General features: G+C 44.7%; 1 protein-coding gene across 1 annotated transcript in view; it reads right to left on the minus strand.

The window, feature by feature from the left end:
* The window catches only part of LOC133550753 (serine/threonine-protein kinase TAO1-like), a 46,361-nt gene that overhangs the window by 2,606 nt on the left and 27,269 nt on the right, over positions 1-16,486 (minus strand). Inside the window, 7 exon segments of the mRNA XM_061896758.1 lie at positions 1,114-1,296; positions 1,360-1,572; positions 3,678-3,917; positions 6,451-6,570; positions 9,527-9,610; positions 13,177-13,305; positions 13,374-13,610. Coding sequence (XP_061752742.1) covers positions 1,114-1,296; positions 1,360-1,572; positions 3,678-3,917; positions 6,451-6,570; positions 9,527-9,610; positions 13,177-13,305; positions 13,374-13,610 — 1,206 coding nt within the window.

Raw genomic sequence — 16,486 nt, forward strand, 5'->3', positions numbered from 1 at the left:
AATTTTAGAGAAAAAATACAACCTTAAAAATAATTTTAGGATTTTTAAACACATATACCTTTTTACCTTTTAAATTCCTTCCTCTTCTTTCCTGACAATTTAAATCAATGTTCAAGTATTATTTTTTCTAATTGTTAAGTATAATAAATACATTTTAATTTAATTCTTCATTTTAGCTTCTGTTTTTTCGACAAAGAATATTTGTGAAATAGTTCTCCAAACTTATGATTAAAATTCCCAAAAATTATTCTGGCTAGAAAATCTGTAGAATCAAATTTAAATCTTATTTCAAAGTCTTTTGAATTTATTTAAAAATTTTTGTTCTGGAAAATCTAGAAGAAATAATGATTTGTCTTTGTTGGAAATATAGCTTGGTCCAATTTGTTTTATATTCTAACAAAGTGCAGATTGGATTTTAACCTTTTTAAAACATGTCATCAAAATTCTAAAATTAATCTTAATCAGGAAAAATTACTAATGATGTTCCATAAATTATTTTTTAAATTTTTTCAAAAAGATTCGAATTAACTAGTTTTTCTCATTTGTTTTTCCGTTGAATTTTGAATTTTAAAGAGTCGAAATTGAAGATAAACTATGTTTCAAAATTTTATATTAAGTTTTCTCCTCTTTTAAACCGTTAATTATGTGTTTTTACCATCATTTATTGTCTACAAAAAACCTTCCGTAAAAGGAAAAAAAATGTACGACGGAATAACAGAAATACCCATTTTTTATATATATATATAGATTTATTTATTAAAGGTAAATTGAGCAAATTGGCTATTTCTGGCATTTTATTGAAGTGTGTATCAAACTGGTAGCCCTTGGCATTAATCAGTACCCAAGAAGTAGCTCTTGCTTTCAAAAAGGTTGCTGACCCCTGTGTTAAATGGTAAATGGGTTATACTTCAAGATCCTCAAAAGTGCTTTGACACTACTTCCACATTCACACACCGATGGCTCTGACCACCACCCATCAGGAGCAAGGGTGAAGTGCCTTGCTCAAGGACACAGCGGACGTGACGAGGTTGGTAGAAGGTGGGGATCGATCCAGGAACCCTCAGGTTCTCCCAACCGCGCCACGGTCCGGGCTCACGTTTCCCGGCATCTTACTTTCTGCTCCAGCAAGGCCCGGCGAAGGCTGACCCTCTGTTCCAGGTCTCGGCGCTCCTTGTCGTGCTGCGCGTCCGTCTGCATCTTGATCTTGCTCTGGTAGGCGTTGAGCAGTTCCAGCTCCTGCTGAAGCTGCATCCTCAGGACCTGACACTCGCCCTCCTGAGCCTCATCCAGACGCAGCTGCGCGGCAGCGACGTTAGCACGCCGGTCAGACAGGAAGTGCTGAGCGTGCGTGACACTCACCGCCTGCGTGGACAGCATGTCGTTGATGGAGTGGTCGTACTGCTCGGCCAAGATGGCCAACTTCCTGGTCTGCTCCTCCTTCAGCCTCTTCAGCACCGCCTTGTGGTCACACTTGGGAGTGGTCTCCAGCAGGTGGTTGCGGAGGGCCTTGTACTGCCGGGTCTGGGTCTTGCACGTCTCCTGGAACTGCTTCTTGATCTGCAGCTCCTTGGACTGACGGGACATGCGTGAAAAAACACGTGTGTGTGTGTGTGTGTGTGTGTGTGTGTGGTACTGTCCATATGAGGACCGGTGAACAAGTGAGGACATAAATCATGGTCCGAAAACTTTGCATCTAATAGACAATGTCTCATTTGTGTGTGTGTGTGTGGTACTGTCCATATGAGGTGTGAACAAGTGAGGACATAAATCATGGTCCGAAAAACTTTGCATCTAATAGACAATGTCTCATTTGTGTGTGTGTGTGTGTGTGTAGTACTGTCCATATGAGGAGGTGTGAACAAGTGAGGACATAAATCATAGTCCCAATACAATTGCATCTACAAACCCTGTTTCCATATGAGTTGGGAAATTGTGTTAGATATAAATATAAACAGAATACAATGATTTGAAAAATCCTTTTCAAGCCATATTCGGTTGAATATGCTACAAAGACAACATATTTGATGTTCAAACTCATAAACTTTTTTTTTTTTTGCAAATGATAATTAACTCAGAATTTCATGGCTGCAACACGTGCCAAAGTAGTTGGGAAAGGGCATGTTCACCACTGTGTTACATCACCTTTTCTTTTAACAACACTCAATAAACGTTTGGGAACTGAGGAAACTAATTGTTGAAGCTTTCAAAGTGGAATCCTTTCCCATTCTGGTTTTATGTAGAGCTTCAGTCCTTCAACAGTCCGGGGTCTCCGCTGTCCTATTTCACGCTTCATAATGCACCACACATTTTCCATGGGAGACAGGTCTGGACTGCAGGCGGGCCAGGAAAGTACCCACACTCTTTTTTTTATGAAGCCATGCTGTTGTAACACGTGCTGAATGTGGCTTGCCATTGTCTTGCTGAAATAAGCAGGGGCGTCCAAGAAAAAGACGGCGCTTAGATGGCAGCATATGTTGTTCCAAAAGCTGTATGTACCTTTCAGCATTAATGGTGCCTTCACAGATGTGTAAGTTACCCATGCCTTGGGCACTAATGCACCCCCATACCATCACACATGCTGGCTTTTACACTTTGTGTCGATAACAGTCTGGATGGTTCACTTCCCCTTTGGTCCGGATGACACGATGTCGGATATTTCCAAAAACTATTTTAAATGTGGACTCGTCAGACCACAGAACACTTATCCACTTTGCATCAGTCCATCTTAGATGATCTCGGGCCCAGAGAAGCCGGCGGCGTTTCTGGATGTTGTTGATAAATGGCTTTCGCTTTGCATAATAGAGCTTTAACTTGCACTTACAGATGTAGCGACCAACTGTATTTAGTGACAGTGGTTTTTTAAGTGTTCCTGAGCCCATGTGGTGATATCCTTTAGAGATTGATGTCGGTTTTTGATACAGTGCCATCTGAGGCATGGAAGGTCACGGTCATTCAATGTTGGTTTCCGGCCATGCCGCTTACGTGGAGTGATTTCTCCAGATTCTCTGAACCTTTTGATGATATTATGGAGCGTAGATGTTGAAATCCCAAAATTTCTTGCAATTGCACTTTGAGAAAGGTTGTTCTTAAACTGTTTGACTATTTGCTCACGCAGTTGTGGACAAAGGGGTGTACCTCGCCCCATCCTTTCTTGTGAAAGACTGAGCATTTTTTGGGAAGCTGTTTTTATACCCAATCATGGCACCCACCTGTTCCCAATTAGCCTGCACACCTGCTGGATGTTCCAAATAGGTGTTTAATGAGCATTCCTCAACTTTATCAGTATTTATTGCCACATTTCCCATTTATTTGTCACAAGTTAATGATTATTTGCAACTAAATTTTTTTTTATCAGTTTGAACATCAAATATGTTGTCTTTGTAGCATATTCAACTGAATATGGCTTGAAAAGGATTTGCAAATCATTGTATTCTGTTTATATTTACATCTAACACAATTTCCCAACTCATATGGAAATGAGGTCTGTATTATAATGCCAAAATTCTTAGTTTTTCTTGTGAAATTCCAAATCTTTTCACAATAAGCTTTTTTATATGTGCATAGTATATATTATTCATGTTGTAAATACACATCTGCATATATCTAGAAAGGCTGCCCCTGAAGAGGGAGGCGGTCCCAAGAAGTTAGGTAATACAAGAACGTGTGTGTGTGCCCACCTTGAGACTCTTGGGCTGCTGCCGGACCTCCATGAAGTGTTTGCGGCGGAGTTCGCGCTCCCTCCTCTTGTTGTACTCCAGCTGGTTGGTGAGTTCTGTCTGGTGCTGGGTGCGGATCAGCTCGGCCCGAGCCTTCTGGATGGTGGCCAGGTGGCGAAACTCCAGCTCCTGCATGGACTCGTGGTGTCTGAGCAGCATGGCGTGCTCAAGGTCCTTCTGGGTCTGACGCTTGTTCAGCTCCTGATGGTCAGCAATGGTGACGTCACATGTCTACACCAGGGTATACCGGTGCTAGTGTACTATCGCGGTACTAATGAATCAAAAACGGTACTATACTCTGTTTGAAAAGTAGTGGTTCCCAGGCATGACGGCGCGTCGTCACGTGGTGACATTGCTGGTTTTACAAGCAGAGGAGCATGTCCGGCAGCTCACACAAACAGAGTACTTACAAGCAGGCACAGTGTGTGGACAAAAAAGGGAGAATGGACGCATTTTGGTGTAAAAACTGATGATAAAGTTGAAGTTACAACACTGAAACACCATCAGGAAGAGCTGCTTTAAGACATGGCTAGCAGAGTAATCTCGAAACTTTAGACCTTGCGGACACATCTGCTAGCGTTAGCTGTAGCGAGCTAACCAGCACAGCTTATAGCAGCCCTAAGCGGCCGACAAGCAACAGTGAACCGGTTGAGACGCATAATAGATTTAACCCTTTAGCTAGTCCTAAACCCAGGTCTACCGGGCACCACACCTTAATCATAGGGGACTCCATCACCCGAACAAGCCATAATTAAGTATTCCCGGGGCCAGAGCACCTGACATTGAAGCTAATCTTAGGGAGCTAACTCGCAACAGGCTAATCGCACCACTAGCTATGCGAACATAGTTGTACACGTCGGCTCCGATGACACTAGGATGAGACAGTCAACGATTACAAAGAGAAACATAGCTAAGACTAGAAAGAGAGGCACTGATGAGATATATAGCAGATTAGTCTGGCTTAACAAGGGGTTGGCTGGTTTTTGTAAACAACCAGGACTAACGTTCATTGATAATTAGTCTTCTTTCTGGGCTTGCTGATGAGGGACGGCCTTCACCCTAACCAGGAAGGCGCCATCATCCTGTCTAGGAACATAGATTATTGTTTGAGTCACACTTGACTGACTACACTAGAGCAAGCCCGGTCACAGGCAATTACAGAGCCTGTTAGTCCGGGTGAGGAATCAGTTAAGCTAGAACTAGCTAATGACAGGCTGGAAAATCCCTGCATACATAGCATTTCTCCTAGAATAATATACAACTCACATCATGTTGTTTCGTTCAGTTTATCGCAGCAACCAGCAAACAATGTGAAGATTCCGTCATATCAATTCCTAGATATGGTCAAAATTATTTAAAGCACACTACGCAAAATAAACGTAACGTTATTAACATCACTACTACGGATAACATTAACCCAAATTCCTCAAAACAGCCCACTACCTATATTATAGGCTTTTTAAACATAAGATCATTGTCTCCCAAAACGTTATTAGTTGATGAGGTCATTAGAGACAACAATCTTAACGTCATCGGTCTCAGCAAAACTTGGCTCAAACCAGACACATTTTTCTCGCTAAATGAGGCATCTCCTCCTAACTATACGAATGCATATATTGCCCGTCCCCTTAAAAGGGGTGGGGAGTTTGCACTAATATACAATGAAAACCTTAAACTTACCCCTAACCTAAGTAATAAATATAAATCATTTGAGGTGCTTAATAGGAGGTCTGCCACACCGCTGCCTCTCTGCCTGGCAGTTATCTACCGGCCCCAGGTCTCTATTCGGACTTTATCAGTAAATTCTCAGTTTCTTCGCTGATCTAGTGACGCATGTCGACAATATAATTATAATGTGGGACTTTAATATCCATATGAATACCCCTTCGGACCCTCCGTGTGTGACGCTCCAAACTATAATTGATGGCTGTGGTCTTACACAAATAATAAATGAACCCACGCATCACAACGTTAATACGATAGAGCTAGTGCTTGTCCGGGGTGTCACCACCTCCAAAGTTATGATTTGGAGGTGTTATGTATTTTAAAGTAATGAAGTCTGACTCTTTGTCAACAAGCTAAAAATATCCAATACTTTAGCAGCCGCAACAGAATGCTGTCACAACGACGACTCTTGCTGCCCTACTGCCTTCGGTAATGGTGCCATTCCCAAATTATGTGGGCTCTATCGATAACCCCACTTACAACTTTAACGACGCCCTGCGCCGAACCATTTGTAGTAAAGCACCGCTATGTCCCCACATTTGTGGTCCCTTCCAAAGTTTCTCATTGTCATCCCATTGGGTTGAGTTTTTCCTTGCCCTGATGTGATGTCGTTGTGGCTTATGCAGCCCTTTGAGACACTCGTGATTTAGGGCTATATAAACTTTGATTGATTGACTGGAGGAGGAGGAATAGCTAAACATGCTTCACTACACACCACAGCTCACTGGCATCATTAGCGCAGACGTTACTGAATGTAAACAAACGCCATGGGTAGCTCTACACCGGACATCCACTGTAATGATACCAAGTACAAGAGGGTATCAAGTCGATAATACTATGATTACATTATATTTTATCGTCAGTCTTTTTTTGGTCAGTCTTTTTTAAGACTTTGCCTTCCCTTTATGAATGAATGAGTCATTGTGTTTGTAAGCACATGCCTAAAATCAATTAGAGCCATGAAATATGTGCATGCTTAATTATCTGGTGTCCAATCTTGTGTGAGTACCTCTCGGGCCAGGTCCTGTTCCACGTTGTGTCTGGTGATCAGGATCCTGCGCTTGAAGCGTCGACATTCCAGGTCCAAGTACTGTCTCTGTCTCCTGAGCAAGTTGGCCTCCTCCTCCGCCTGCGACCACACACCCGTAGCGTCAGTCGCTTACACCGGTGGCATCAGTCGCTTACACCCGTAGCGTCAGTCGCTTACACCCATAGGGTCAGTCCTTTGCTTACACCCCTAGCGTCAGTCGCTTAGACCCGTAGCGTCAGTCGCTTAGACCCGTAGCGTCAGTTGGTTACACTCGCAGCGTCAGTCGCTTACACCGGTGGCGTCAGTCGCTTACACCCGTAGCGTCAGTCGCTTACACCCGTAGCGTCAGTCGCTTAAAACAGTAGCGTCAGTCGCTTACACCCATAGGGTCAGTCCTTTGCTTACACCCTTCGGGTCAGTCGCTTACACCCGTAGGGTCAGTTGCTTTGCTTACACCCGTAGTGTCAGTCCCTGACACCCATAGCGTCAGTCACTTACACCCGTAGCGTAAGTTGCTTACACTTGTAGCGTCAGTCGCTTACACCCGTAGCATCATTCCCTTACACCCCTAGCGTCAGTCGCTTAGACCCGTAGCGTCAGTTGCTTACACCCGCAGCGTCAGTCGCTTACACCCGTAGCGTCAGTCGCTTACACCCATAGCATTAGTAGCTTACACCCGTAGCGTCAGTCGCTTACACCCGTAGGATCAGTCGCTTACACCCATAGCGTCAGTTGCTTACACTCGCAGCGTCAGTCGCTTACACCCGTAGCGTCAGTCGCTTACACCCGTAGGATCAGTCGCTTACACCCATAGCGTCAGTTGCTTACACCCGCAGCGTCAGTCGCTTACACCCGTAGCGTCATTCCCTTACACCCCTAGCGTCAGTCGCTTAGACCCGTAGCGTCAGTTGCTTACACCCGCAGCGTCAGTCGCTTACACCCGTCGCGTCAGTCGCTTACACCCATAGCGTCAGTTGCTTACACTCGCAGCGTCAGTCGCTTACACCCGTAGCGTCATTCCCTTACACCCCTAGCGTCAGTCGCTTAGACCCGTAGCGTCAGTTGCTTACACCCGCAGCGTCAGTCGCTTACACCCGTCGCGTCAGTCGCTTACACCCATAGCGTCAGTTGCTTACACTCGCAGCGTCAGTCGCTTACACCCGTAGCGTCATTCCCTTACACCCCTAGCGTCAGTCGCTTAGACCCGTAGCGTCAGTTGCTTACACCCGCAGCGTCAGTCGCTTACACCCGTCGCGTCAGTCGCTTACACCCATAGCATTAGTAGCTTACACCCGTAGCGTCAGTCACTTACACCCGTAGGATCAGTCGCTTACACCCATAGCGTCAGTTGCTTACACTCGCAGCGTCAGTCGCTTACACCCGTAGCGTCAGTCGCTTACACTCGCAGCGTCAGTCGCTTACACCCGTAGCGTCAGTCTCTTACACCCTTAGCGTCAGTCGCTTACACCCATAGGGTCAGTCCTTTGCTTACACCCTTCGGGTCAGTCGCTTACACCCGTAGGGTCAGTTGCTTTGCTTACACCCGTAGCATCAGTCGCTTACACCCATAGCGTCAGTCGCTTAGACCCGTAGCGTCAGTTGCTTACACCCGCAGCGTCAGTCGCTTACACCCGTCGCGTCAGTCGCTTACACCCATAGCATTAGTAGCTTACACCCGTAGCGTCAGTCACTTACACCCGTAGGATCAGTCGCTTACACCCATAGCGTCAGTTGCTTACACTCGCAGCGTCAGTCGCTTACACCCGTAGCGTCAGTCGCTTACACTCGCAGCGTCAGTCGCTTACACCCGTAGCGTCAGTCTCTTACACCCTTAGCGTCAGTCGCTTACACCCATAGGGTCAGTCCTTTGCTTACACCCTTCGGGTCAGTCGCTTACACCCGTAGGGTCAGTTGCTTTGCTTACACCCGTAGCATCAGTCGCTTACACCCATAGCGTCAGTCGCTTAGACCCGTAGCGTCAGTTGCTTACACCCGCAGCGTCAGTCGCTTACACCCGTAGCGTCATTCCCTTACACCCCTAGCGTCAGTCGCTTAGACCCGTAGCGTCAGTTGCTTACACCCGCAGCGTCAGTCGCTTACACCCGTAGCGTCAGTCGCTTACACCCATAGCATTAGTAGCTTACACCCGTAGCGTCAGTCGCTTACACCCGTAGGATCAGTCGCTTACACCCATAGCGTCAGTTGCTTACACTCGCAGCGTCAGTCGCTTACACCCGTAGCGTCAGTCGTTTACACCCGTAGGATCAGTCGCTTACACCCATAGCGTCAGTTGCTTACACTCGCAGCGTCAGTCGCTTACACCCGTAGCGTCATTCCCTTACACCCCTAGCGTCAGTCGCTTAGACCCGTAGCGTCAGTTGCTTACACCTGCAGCGTCAGTCGCTTACACCCATAGCATTAGTAGCTTACACCCGTAGCGTCAGTCACTTACACCCGTAGGATCAGTCGCTTACACCCATAGCGTCAGTTGCTTACACTCGCAGCGTCAGTCGCTTACACCCGTAGCGTCAGTCGCTTACACTCGCAGCGTCAGTCGCTTACACCCGTAGCGTCAGTCGCTTACACCCGTAGCGTCAGTCGCTTACACCCTTAGCGTCAGTCGCTTACACCCATAGGGTCAGTCCTTTGCTTACACCCTTCGGGTCAGTCGCTTACACCCGTAGGGTCAGTTGCTTTGCTTACACCCGTAGCATCAGTCGCTTACACCCATAGCGTCAGTCGCTTACACCCATAGCGTCAGTTGCTTACACTCGCAGCGTCAGTCGCTTACACCCATAGCGTCAGTTACTTACACTCGCAGCGTATGTCGCTTACACCCTTAGCGTCAGTCGCTTACACCCGTAGCATCAGTCGCTTACACCCATAGCGTCAGTCGCTTACACCCGTAGCATCAGTCGCTTACACCCTAACGTCAGTCCCTTCTAATAGCTTTTGCATATTTCATTAAAACCTTTGGCATCTGCAGCTAACATGTTTAGCACAAAAAGCTAACAACTTTAGCGCCAGAAGCTAACAAACACCAAGGACCTCTGACCTGGAAGTGCTGGATGTTCTCCTTCTGCTTGGACAGCCACTCCTGCTTCTCCTTCTTGGGAGTGGACTGGTTCTCACTCAGCTCCTGGTGCAACACAAGGTGATGATGTCATTGACACTGAGCGCCCTCTGCTGTCTGAGTCATGTCATGACAGATTGCAACACTTGATGCTCGCCCGGATGTCTTCTGCTTCTAATCCTCTGAAATCCCTTTCCGTGGTAACTTAAGGACCAAGTGAGTAGTGCACCAAAGAATCCAGCAGAGGGTGCTGTCTCACACGTCACACCAGAGTTCCCAGCAAGACGTGATGCAGTTTAAGAGCTCGTTCACACCTTCTAGCAAGGCGGTCATGAAGGTAACTGTTATATCTCCAGAAGGAATACTATGCACAGGAATTGTTCTTATTTGTTGTTTACTCAACGTCTTGTAGCACACACTCGGGCTGGACGATACATGGAATATACTCCATATATAGCAGGTTTGTCTCTGTGCGATATAGAAAATGACTATATGGTGATATTGGAGTATAACTTCTCACACAGTTGCTTTTAGCTGCGGGCATTACACTACAGGCTCTTCTCACTCTTTCTTGTCTCCTTCTCACAGAGACATAAACAAGCGCACCTTCCTACCTGCGCCACACACAGTCACCCGTGCAACGTCACACGCCCTCGCCGAGCAGAGAGGTAGCGGCATGGGTGACGTTAGCTGTGATGCTAGCGGTGGTAATACGAGAGAAAAAAGGTGCGAATCTGGTAACAAATGAAGGAAGAATACCGTATTTCCTTGAATTGCCGCCAGGGCGTTAATTTATTTGAAACCTCTTTTCACTCCGGCGCTTACCAAAGGCATGCGGTAAAATTAGGCCTGCGCTTATAAATTTGAGTGTGATGTAAGGAAAGCACATTTAATAAAAAAAACATTACCTTTACTTATAAATGAAGTCCATGCGCAGCTCCTTCTGATCAAAAGCATCAATAACTTGTTTATAGAAGTCTTCCTTATCTTTCTTCAGTTTTAAAAGTCTCTCGGTCTCGACGGAGATCTTCCTGTATTACCTCATGCTTCGATTGAAAGTCCAGTTTAGAAAACTGTTTAATTTTAGAATATGTAATCCTCCATGTTAAAAGTGCAAGCGAGAGGAAAAAATAAACGATCGCTGCTCACTTTTGCTGCTTGTTGTGAAGTGAAGTGAATTATATTTATATAGCGCTTTTTCTCTAGTGACTCAAAGCGCTTTACATAGTGAAACCCAATATCTAATTTTTATATTCAAAGCAGTGTGGGTGGCACTGGGAGCAGGTGGGTAAAGTGTCTTGCCCAAGGACACAACGGCAGTGACTAGGATGGCAGAAGGGGGGATCGAACCTGCAACCCTCAAGTTGCTGGCACGGCCGCTCTACAAACCGAACTATACCGTCACTTCTTCTGCAGCCGAGTAGTCGCAAGAAGGATCACTAGCGCCCTCTACCTCCAGGAGGCGGGAGTCATTTAATGACTCATATTTGACACACGCAGCTACGGTATATTAATAAAACATAGCTGCTTACTGTTCTTTTTCGCATATTCAATAGCTTGGACCTTAAATCTTACTAAATAGCTCTTAATCTTCTTCCCTTTATGCGATTTTAAATGATTGAAATCAGCCTCCTCCATTTTGAAAATGATGACAGTTGAAGTGTCACTCTTGACGTGACGAGTTTGACCCGGCGGAAATTCTAGGCATATGCTAATTATTTGGCAAAACGAGTTTGACCCGACGGAAATTCTAGACATGCGCTTTTAAAAATATTATTTTGCGAAACGAGTTTGACCCGGCAGTAATTCTAGGCAGGCACATACTACAATTCAAGGAAATACGGTATATCTCATGACACACTATCAACATGTAATATGGCTTTTAATTTTTTGCGGCTCCAGATATATTTGTTTTTGTATTTTTGGTCCAATATGGCTCTTTCAACATTTTGGGTTGCCGACCCCTGGCCTAAACATATCCAGATATTAATAAAAGGCCATATCGCCCAGCCCTAACACACACACACACACACACACACACACACACACACACACACACACACACACACACACACACACACACACACACACACACACACACACACACACACACACACACACACACACACACACACACACACACAGAAAGCTTGGTACTAGGGATGCACCGATTAATCGGTAACTAAATATATTCGGCCGAATATGGCAAAAAAGCCACATTCGGCCTTTGGTGGAATGAGTTAAAAACAAGGCCGAATAGTGGCGTGTGACGCAATTTTTTGACGTGGTGACGCAATCAACCAACGTGCAGTGACGTTGGGATATGTTGTGTACCTGTAGAAGTGTATGAGGTTACAAGCACACACTTAGTGAGATTTAGTGGGGCCTCTGTTTACATTATTAACCTGTTGTGTAGGCTACCTGTATAAGTGTATGAGGTTACAAGCACACACTTAATTGAGATTTAGTGGGTCCTCTGTTTACATTATTAGCCTGTTGTGTAGGCTACCTGTATAAGTGTATGAGGTTACAAGCACACACTTAATTGAGATTTAGTGGGGCCTCTGTTTACATTATTAGCCTGTTGTGTAGGCTACCTGTATAAGTGTATGAGGTTACAAGCACACACTTAATTGAGATTTACTTGAGCCTTCTGTTTACATTATTAGCATATCTACTGTGGCTAAGCAGACTTTTGCCAAAAGGACAATAATTCATTTGTTGTGGGTTTATCCACTTTAATGCACTTTATCTTTTTGGGGGAATGCATGTTTTGTTTGGGGCTTCACGGTGGGAGAGGGGTTAGTGCGTCTGCCTCACAATACGAAGTTCCTGCAGTCCTGGGTTCAAATCCAGGCTCGGGGTCTTTCTGTGTGGAGTTTGCATGTTCTCCCCGTGAATGCGTGGGTTCCCTCCGGGTACTCCGGCTTCCTCCCACTTCCAAAGACATGCACCTGGGGATAGGTTGATTGGCAACACTAAATTGGCCCTAGAGTGTGAATGTTGTCTGTCTATCTGTGTTGGCCCTGCGATGAGGTGGCGACTTGTCTAGGGTGTACCCCGCCTTCCGCCCGATTGTAGCTGAGATAGGCGCCAGCGCCCCCGCGACCCCGAAAGGGAATAAGCGGTAGAAGATGGATGGATGTTTTGTTTGAAAGCCTAATACAAATGAAAAACTTTGTGCTTTTTTTGTAAAGCAAAGGCTACTGGAATATAAAAAAAATGTCAATATTCAATAAAAGAAATACTTTATTTGAAAAACATGTCTAAATATTTATTCTAGGCTATTATGCAATATAAAAAAAATTGTGAAAAACTGCATTCATTATTCGGTATTCGGCCTTCGGCCAAGCGTTTAAATTTTATTCGGCTTCGGCCACAAATTTTCATTTCGGTGCATCCCTACTTGGTACCCTCTTCTTTTAATGCCAAGTGACGTAGACAGCAGCCAACCTAACAACGAGTGCGCCCTCTACTGGCCGACCTAACATAAGTGTAATTATCTCTAAAGGGAGCCAACACAAACGTGCACATGCATAAGTAGGTAAATAAAAGATTAGCTACGATACCACAGGAAGCATAGTCCTTCTTTAGCGGTAGCTGGCGTGAGAGCAACACGTTGCCGCGGTTACCTCTTTGAGCTGCTCCTTGCGCAGTTTGTACTCTCGTTTCTGAGACTCCAGGAAGCTGCTGAGCTCCTTCTTCTGCTGCACTTGAATGTGCTGCTGGAACTTCTTCTCGTCGTTGGCAAACGTCTTCAGCTGAGGGCGACACGCACTCTCGTTAGCCTCAGCGCCGCACGTCTGTGTGTGTGTGTGTAAACGCTCACGTCTTTGTCCAGCGAGGCCTGGTGCTTCTTGAGCAGCTTGTCCATCTCCTGGGTGAAGTTGCTCCTCTGGCTCTCCAGCTCCTTGTCCAGCCGCAGCCTGTGCTCGTCGTTCTCGCCCTTCAGCTTGTTCTCCATGGCCATCAGGTGCTTCTGGTGCTGCCGCCGCATGCGCTTGTACCCTGACATCTGCTCCCGGAGCTCAGAGTCCTGCTCGTGCTCCTGCATCTCACGCGTCACCTGCGGGACAACACACCTCAACGTGGGCCACGGTGCACCATGCTTCTGTGATCACGCACGTCTCATTTTAATCAATTCTTGTCATTTTGTTTTAGTTATGATTGGGGTTGTACGGTATACCGGTACTAGCATAGTATCGCGGTACTAATGAATCAAAAATGGTACTATTCACACATGACAGCGCATCGTCAAATGGTGACATTGCCAGTTTTACAAGCAGAGGAGCATGTTGGGCAGCGCACACACACCGAGTACTTACAAGCAGACACAGTGTGTAGACAAAAAAGGGAGAATGGACGCATTTTGGTGTAAAAAGTAAATAAATAAATGATAAATGGGTTGTACTTGTATAGCGCTTTTCTACCTTCAAGGTACTCAAAGCGCTTTGACACTACTTCCACATCCACACACTGATGGAGGGAGCTGCCATGCAAGGCGCTAACCAGCAGCCATCAGGAGCAAGGGTGAAGTGTCTTGCTCAGGACACAACGGACGTGACGAGGTTGGTACTAGGTGGGGATTGAACCAGGGACCCACGCCGTCCCTGTTATGCACGGATTTGTTTTGTTACGTCATCAAGCAACAAGGTTGACTTCAAAATAAAACTCTTATCAGGTAATCTAACGTATGAGTGTCACGATGTACCCAATCTCAGCAGCAAAAGGTTAAATCGCTAAACATTAGTTTCTTTTGGTTAACATTTGAGTCGTATTTTTGGTATTTCTTCTTATCTTTGCTCAGTTCTAAAATGTAGTGTGTGTGATGTTGTGTAATGTTTGTAGTTGTGTAGGGTGTGATGTCGTGTAATGTGTGTAGTTGTGTATTGTGTTATGTTTTGCAGTGTGTGATGTTGTGTAGTGTGTGTGATGTTGTGTAATGTTTGTAGTTGTGTAGTGTGTGTTAGCTTTTGCAGTGTGTGATGTTTAATGTGTGATGTAACGTATTATTTTCGGGTCTCCCCATGTCTAGCATTAAAAGATTACAGTTGGTACAAAATGCGGCTGCTAGACTTTTGACAAGAACAAGAAAGTTTGATCACATTACGCCTGTACTGTATATACCTTTATATACATATATACATACATATATACCTATACTGTAAATACCTTTATATACATATATACATACATATATACCTATACTGTATATACCTTTATATACATATATACATACATATATACCTATACTGTATATACCTTTATATACATATATACATACATATATACCTATACTGTATATACCTTTATATACATATATACATACATATATACCTATACTGTATATACCTTTATATACATATATACATACATATATACCTATACTGGCTCACCTGCACTGGCTTCCTGTGCACTTAAGATGTGACTTTAAGGTTTTACTACTTACGTATAAAATACTACACGGTCTAGCTCCATCTTATCTTGCCGATTGTATTGTACCATATGTCCCGGCAAGAAATCTGCGTTCAAAGGACTCCGGCTTATTAGTGATTCCCAAAGCCCAAAAAAAGTCTGCGGGCTATAGAGCGTTTTCCGTTCGGGCTCCAGTACTCTGGAATGCCCTCCCGGTAACAGTTTGAGATGCCACCTCAGTAGAAGCATTTAAGTCTCACCTTAAAACTCATTTGTATACTCTAGCCTTTAAATAGACTCCCTTTTTAGACCAGTTGATCTGCCGTTTCTTTTCTTTTTCTTCTATGTCCCACTCTCCCGTGTGGAGGGGGTCCGGTCCGATCCGGTGGCCATGTACTGCTCGCCTGTGTATCGGCTGGGGACATCTCTGCGCTGCTGGTCCGCCTACGCTTGGGATGGTTTCCTGCTGGCTCCGCTGTGAACGGGACTCTCGCTGCTGAGTTGGATCCTCTTTGGACTGGACTCTCGCGACTGTGTTGTATCCATTGTGGATTGAACTTTCACAGTATCATGTTAGATCCGCTCGACATCCATTGCTTTCCTCCTCTCTAAGGTTCTCATAGTCATCATTGTCACCGACGTCCCACTGGGTCATTATTGTCACCAATGTCCCACTGGGTGTGAGTTTTCCTACCGAGGATGTCGTGGTGGTTTGTGCAGCCCTTTGAGACACTAGTGATTTAGGGCTGTATAAGTAAACATTGATTGATCGATTGATTGATGTTGTGTAATGTGTGTAGTTGTGTAGTGTGTGATGTTGCAGTGTTGTTGTGTAATGTGTGATGTTGTGTAGTGTGTTATGTTTTGCAGTGTGTGATGTTGTGTAATGTGTGTGATGTCGTGTATTGTGTGTAGTTGTGTAGTGTGTTATGTTTTGCAGTGTGTGATGTTGTGTAGTGTGTTAGGTTTTGCAGTGTGTGATGTTGTGTATGTATTTGTGTGTGCACTGTACATACATATGTATATATGTGTGTGTGTACTGTACATAAATATGTATATATGTGTGTGTGTACTGTACATACATATGTATAGATGTGTGTGTGTACTGTACATACATATGTATAGATATGTGTGTGTGTACTGTATATACATATGTATATGTGTGTGTACTGTACATACATATGTATACGGTGTGTGTACTGTATATACATATGTGTGTGTACTGTACATAAATATGTATATATGTGTGTGTGTACTGTACATACATATGTATAGATGTGTGTGTGTACTGTACATACATATGTATAGATATTTGTGTGTGTACTGTACATACATATGTATACATGTGTGTGTACTGTACATATATATGTATATACTGTACATACATATGTATGTGTGTACTGTACATACATATGTATACATGTGTGTGTACTGTACATACATATGTATATATGTGTATGTACTGTACATACATATGTATACGGTGTGTGTACTGTATATACATATGTGTGTGTACTGTACATAAAT

The sequence above is a fragment of the Nerophis ophidion genome, linkage group LG04, assembly GCF_033978795.1.
Source record: "Nerophis ophidion isolate RoL-2023_Sa linkage group LG04, RoL_Noph_v1.0, whole genome shotgun sequence".
Classification (NCBI taxonomy): Eukaryota; Metazoa; Chordata; class Actinopteri; order Syngnathiformes; family Syngnathidae; genus Nerophis; species Nerophis ophidion.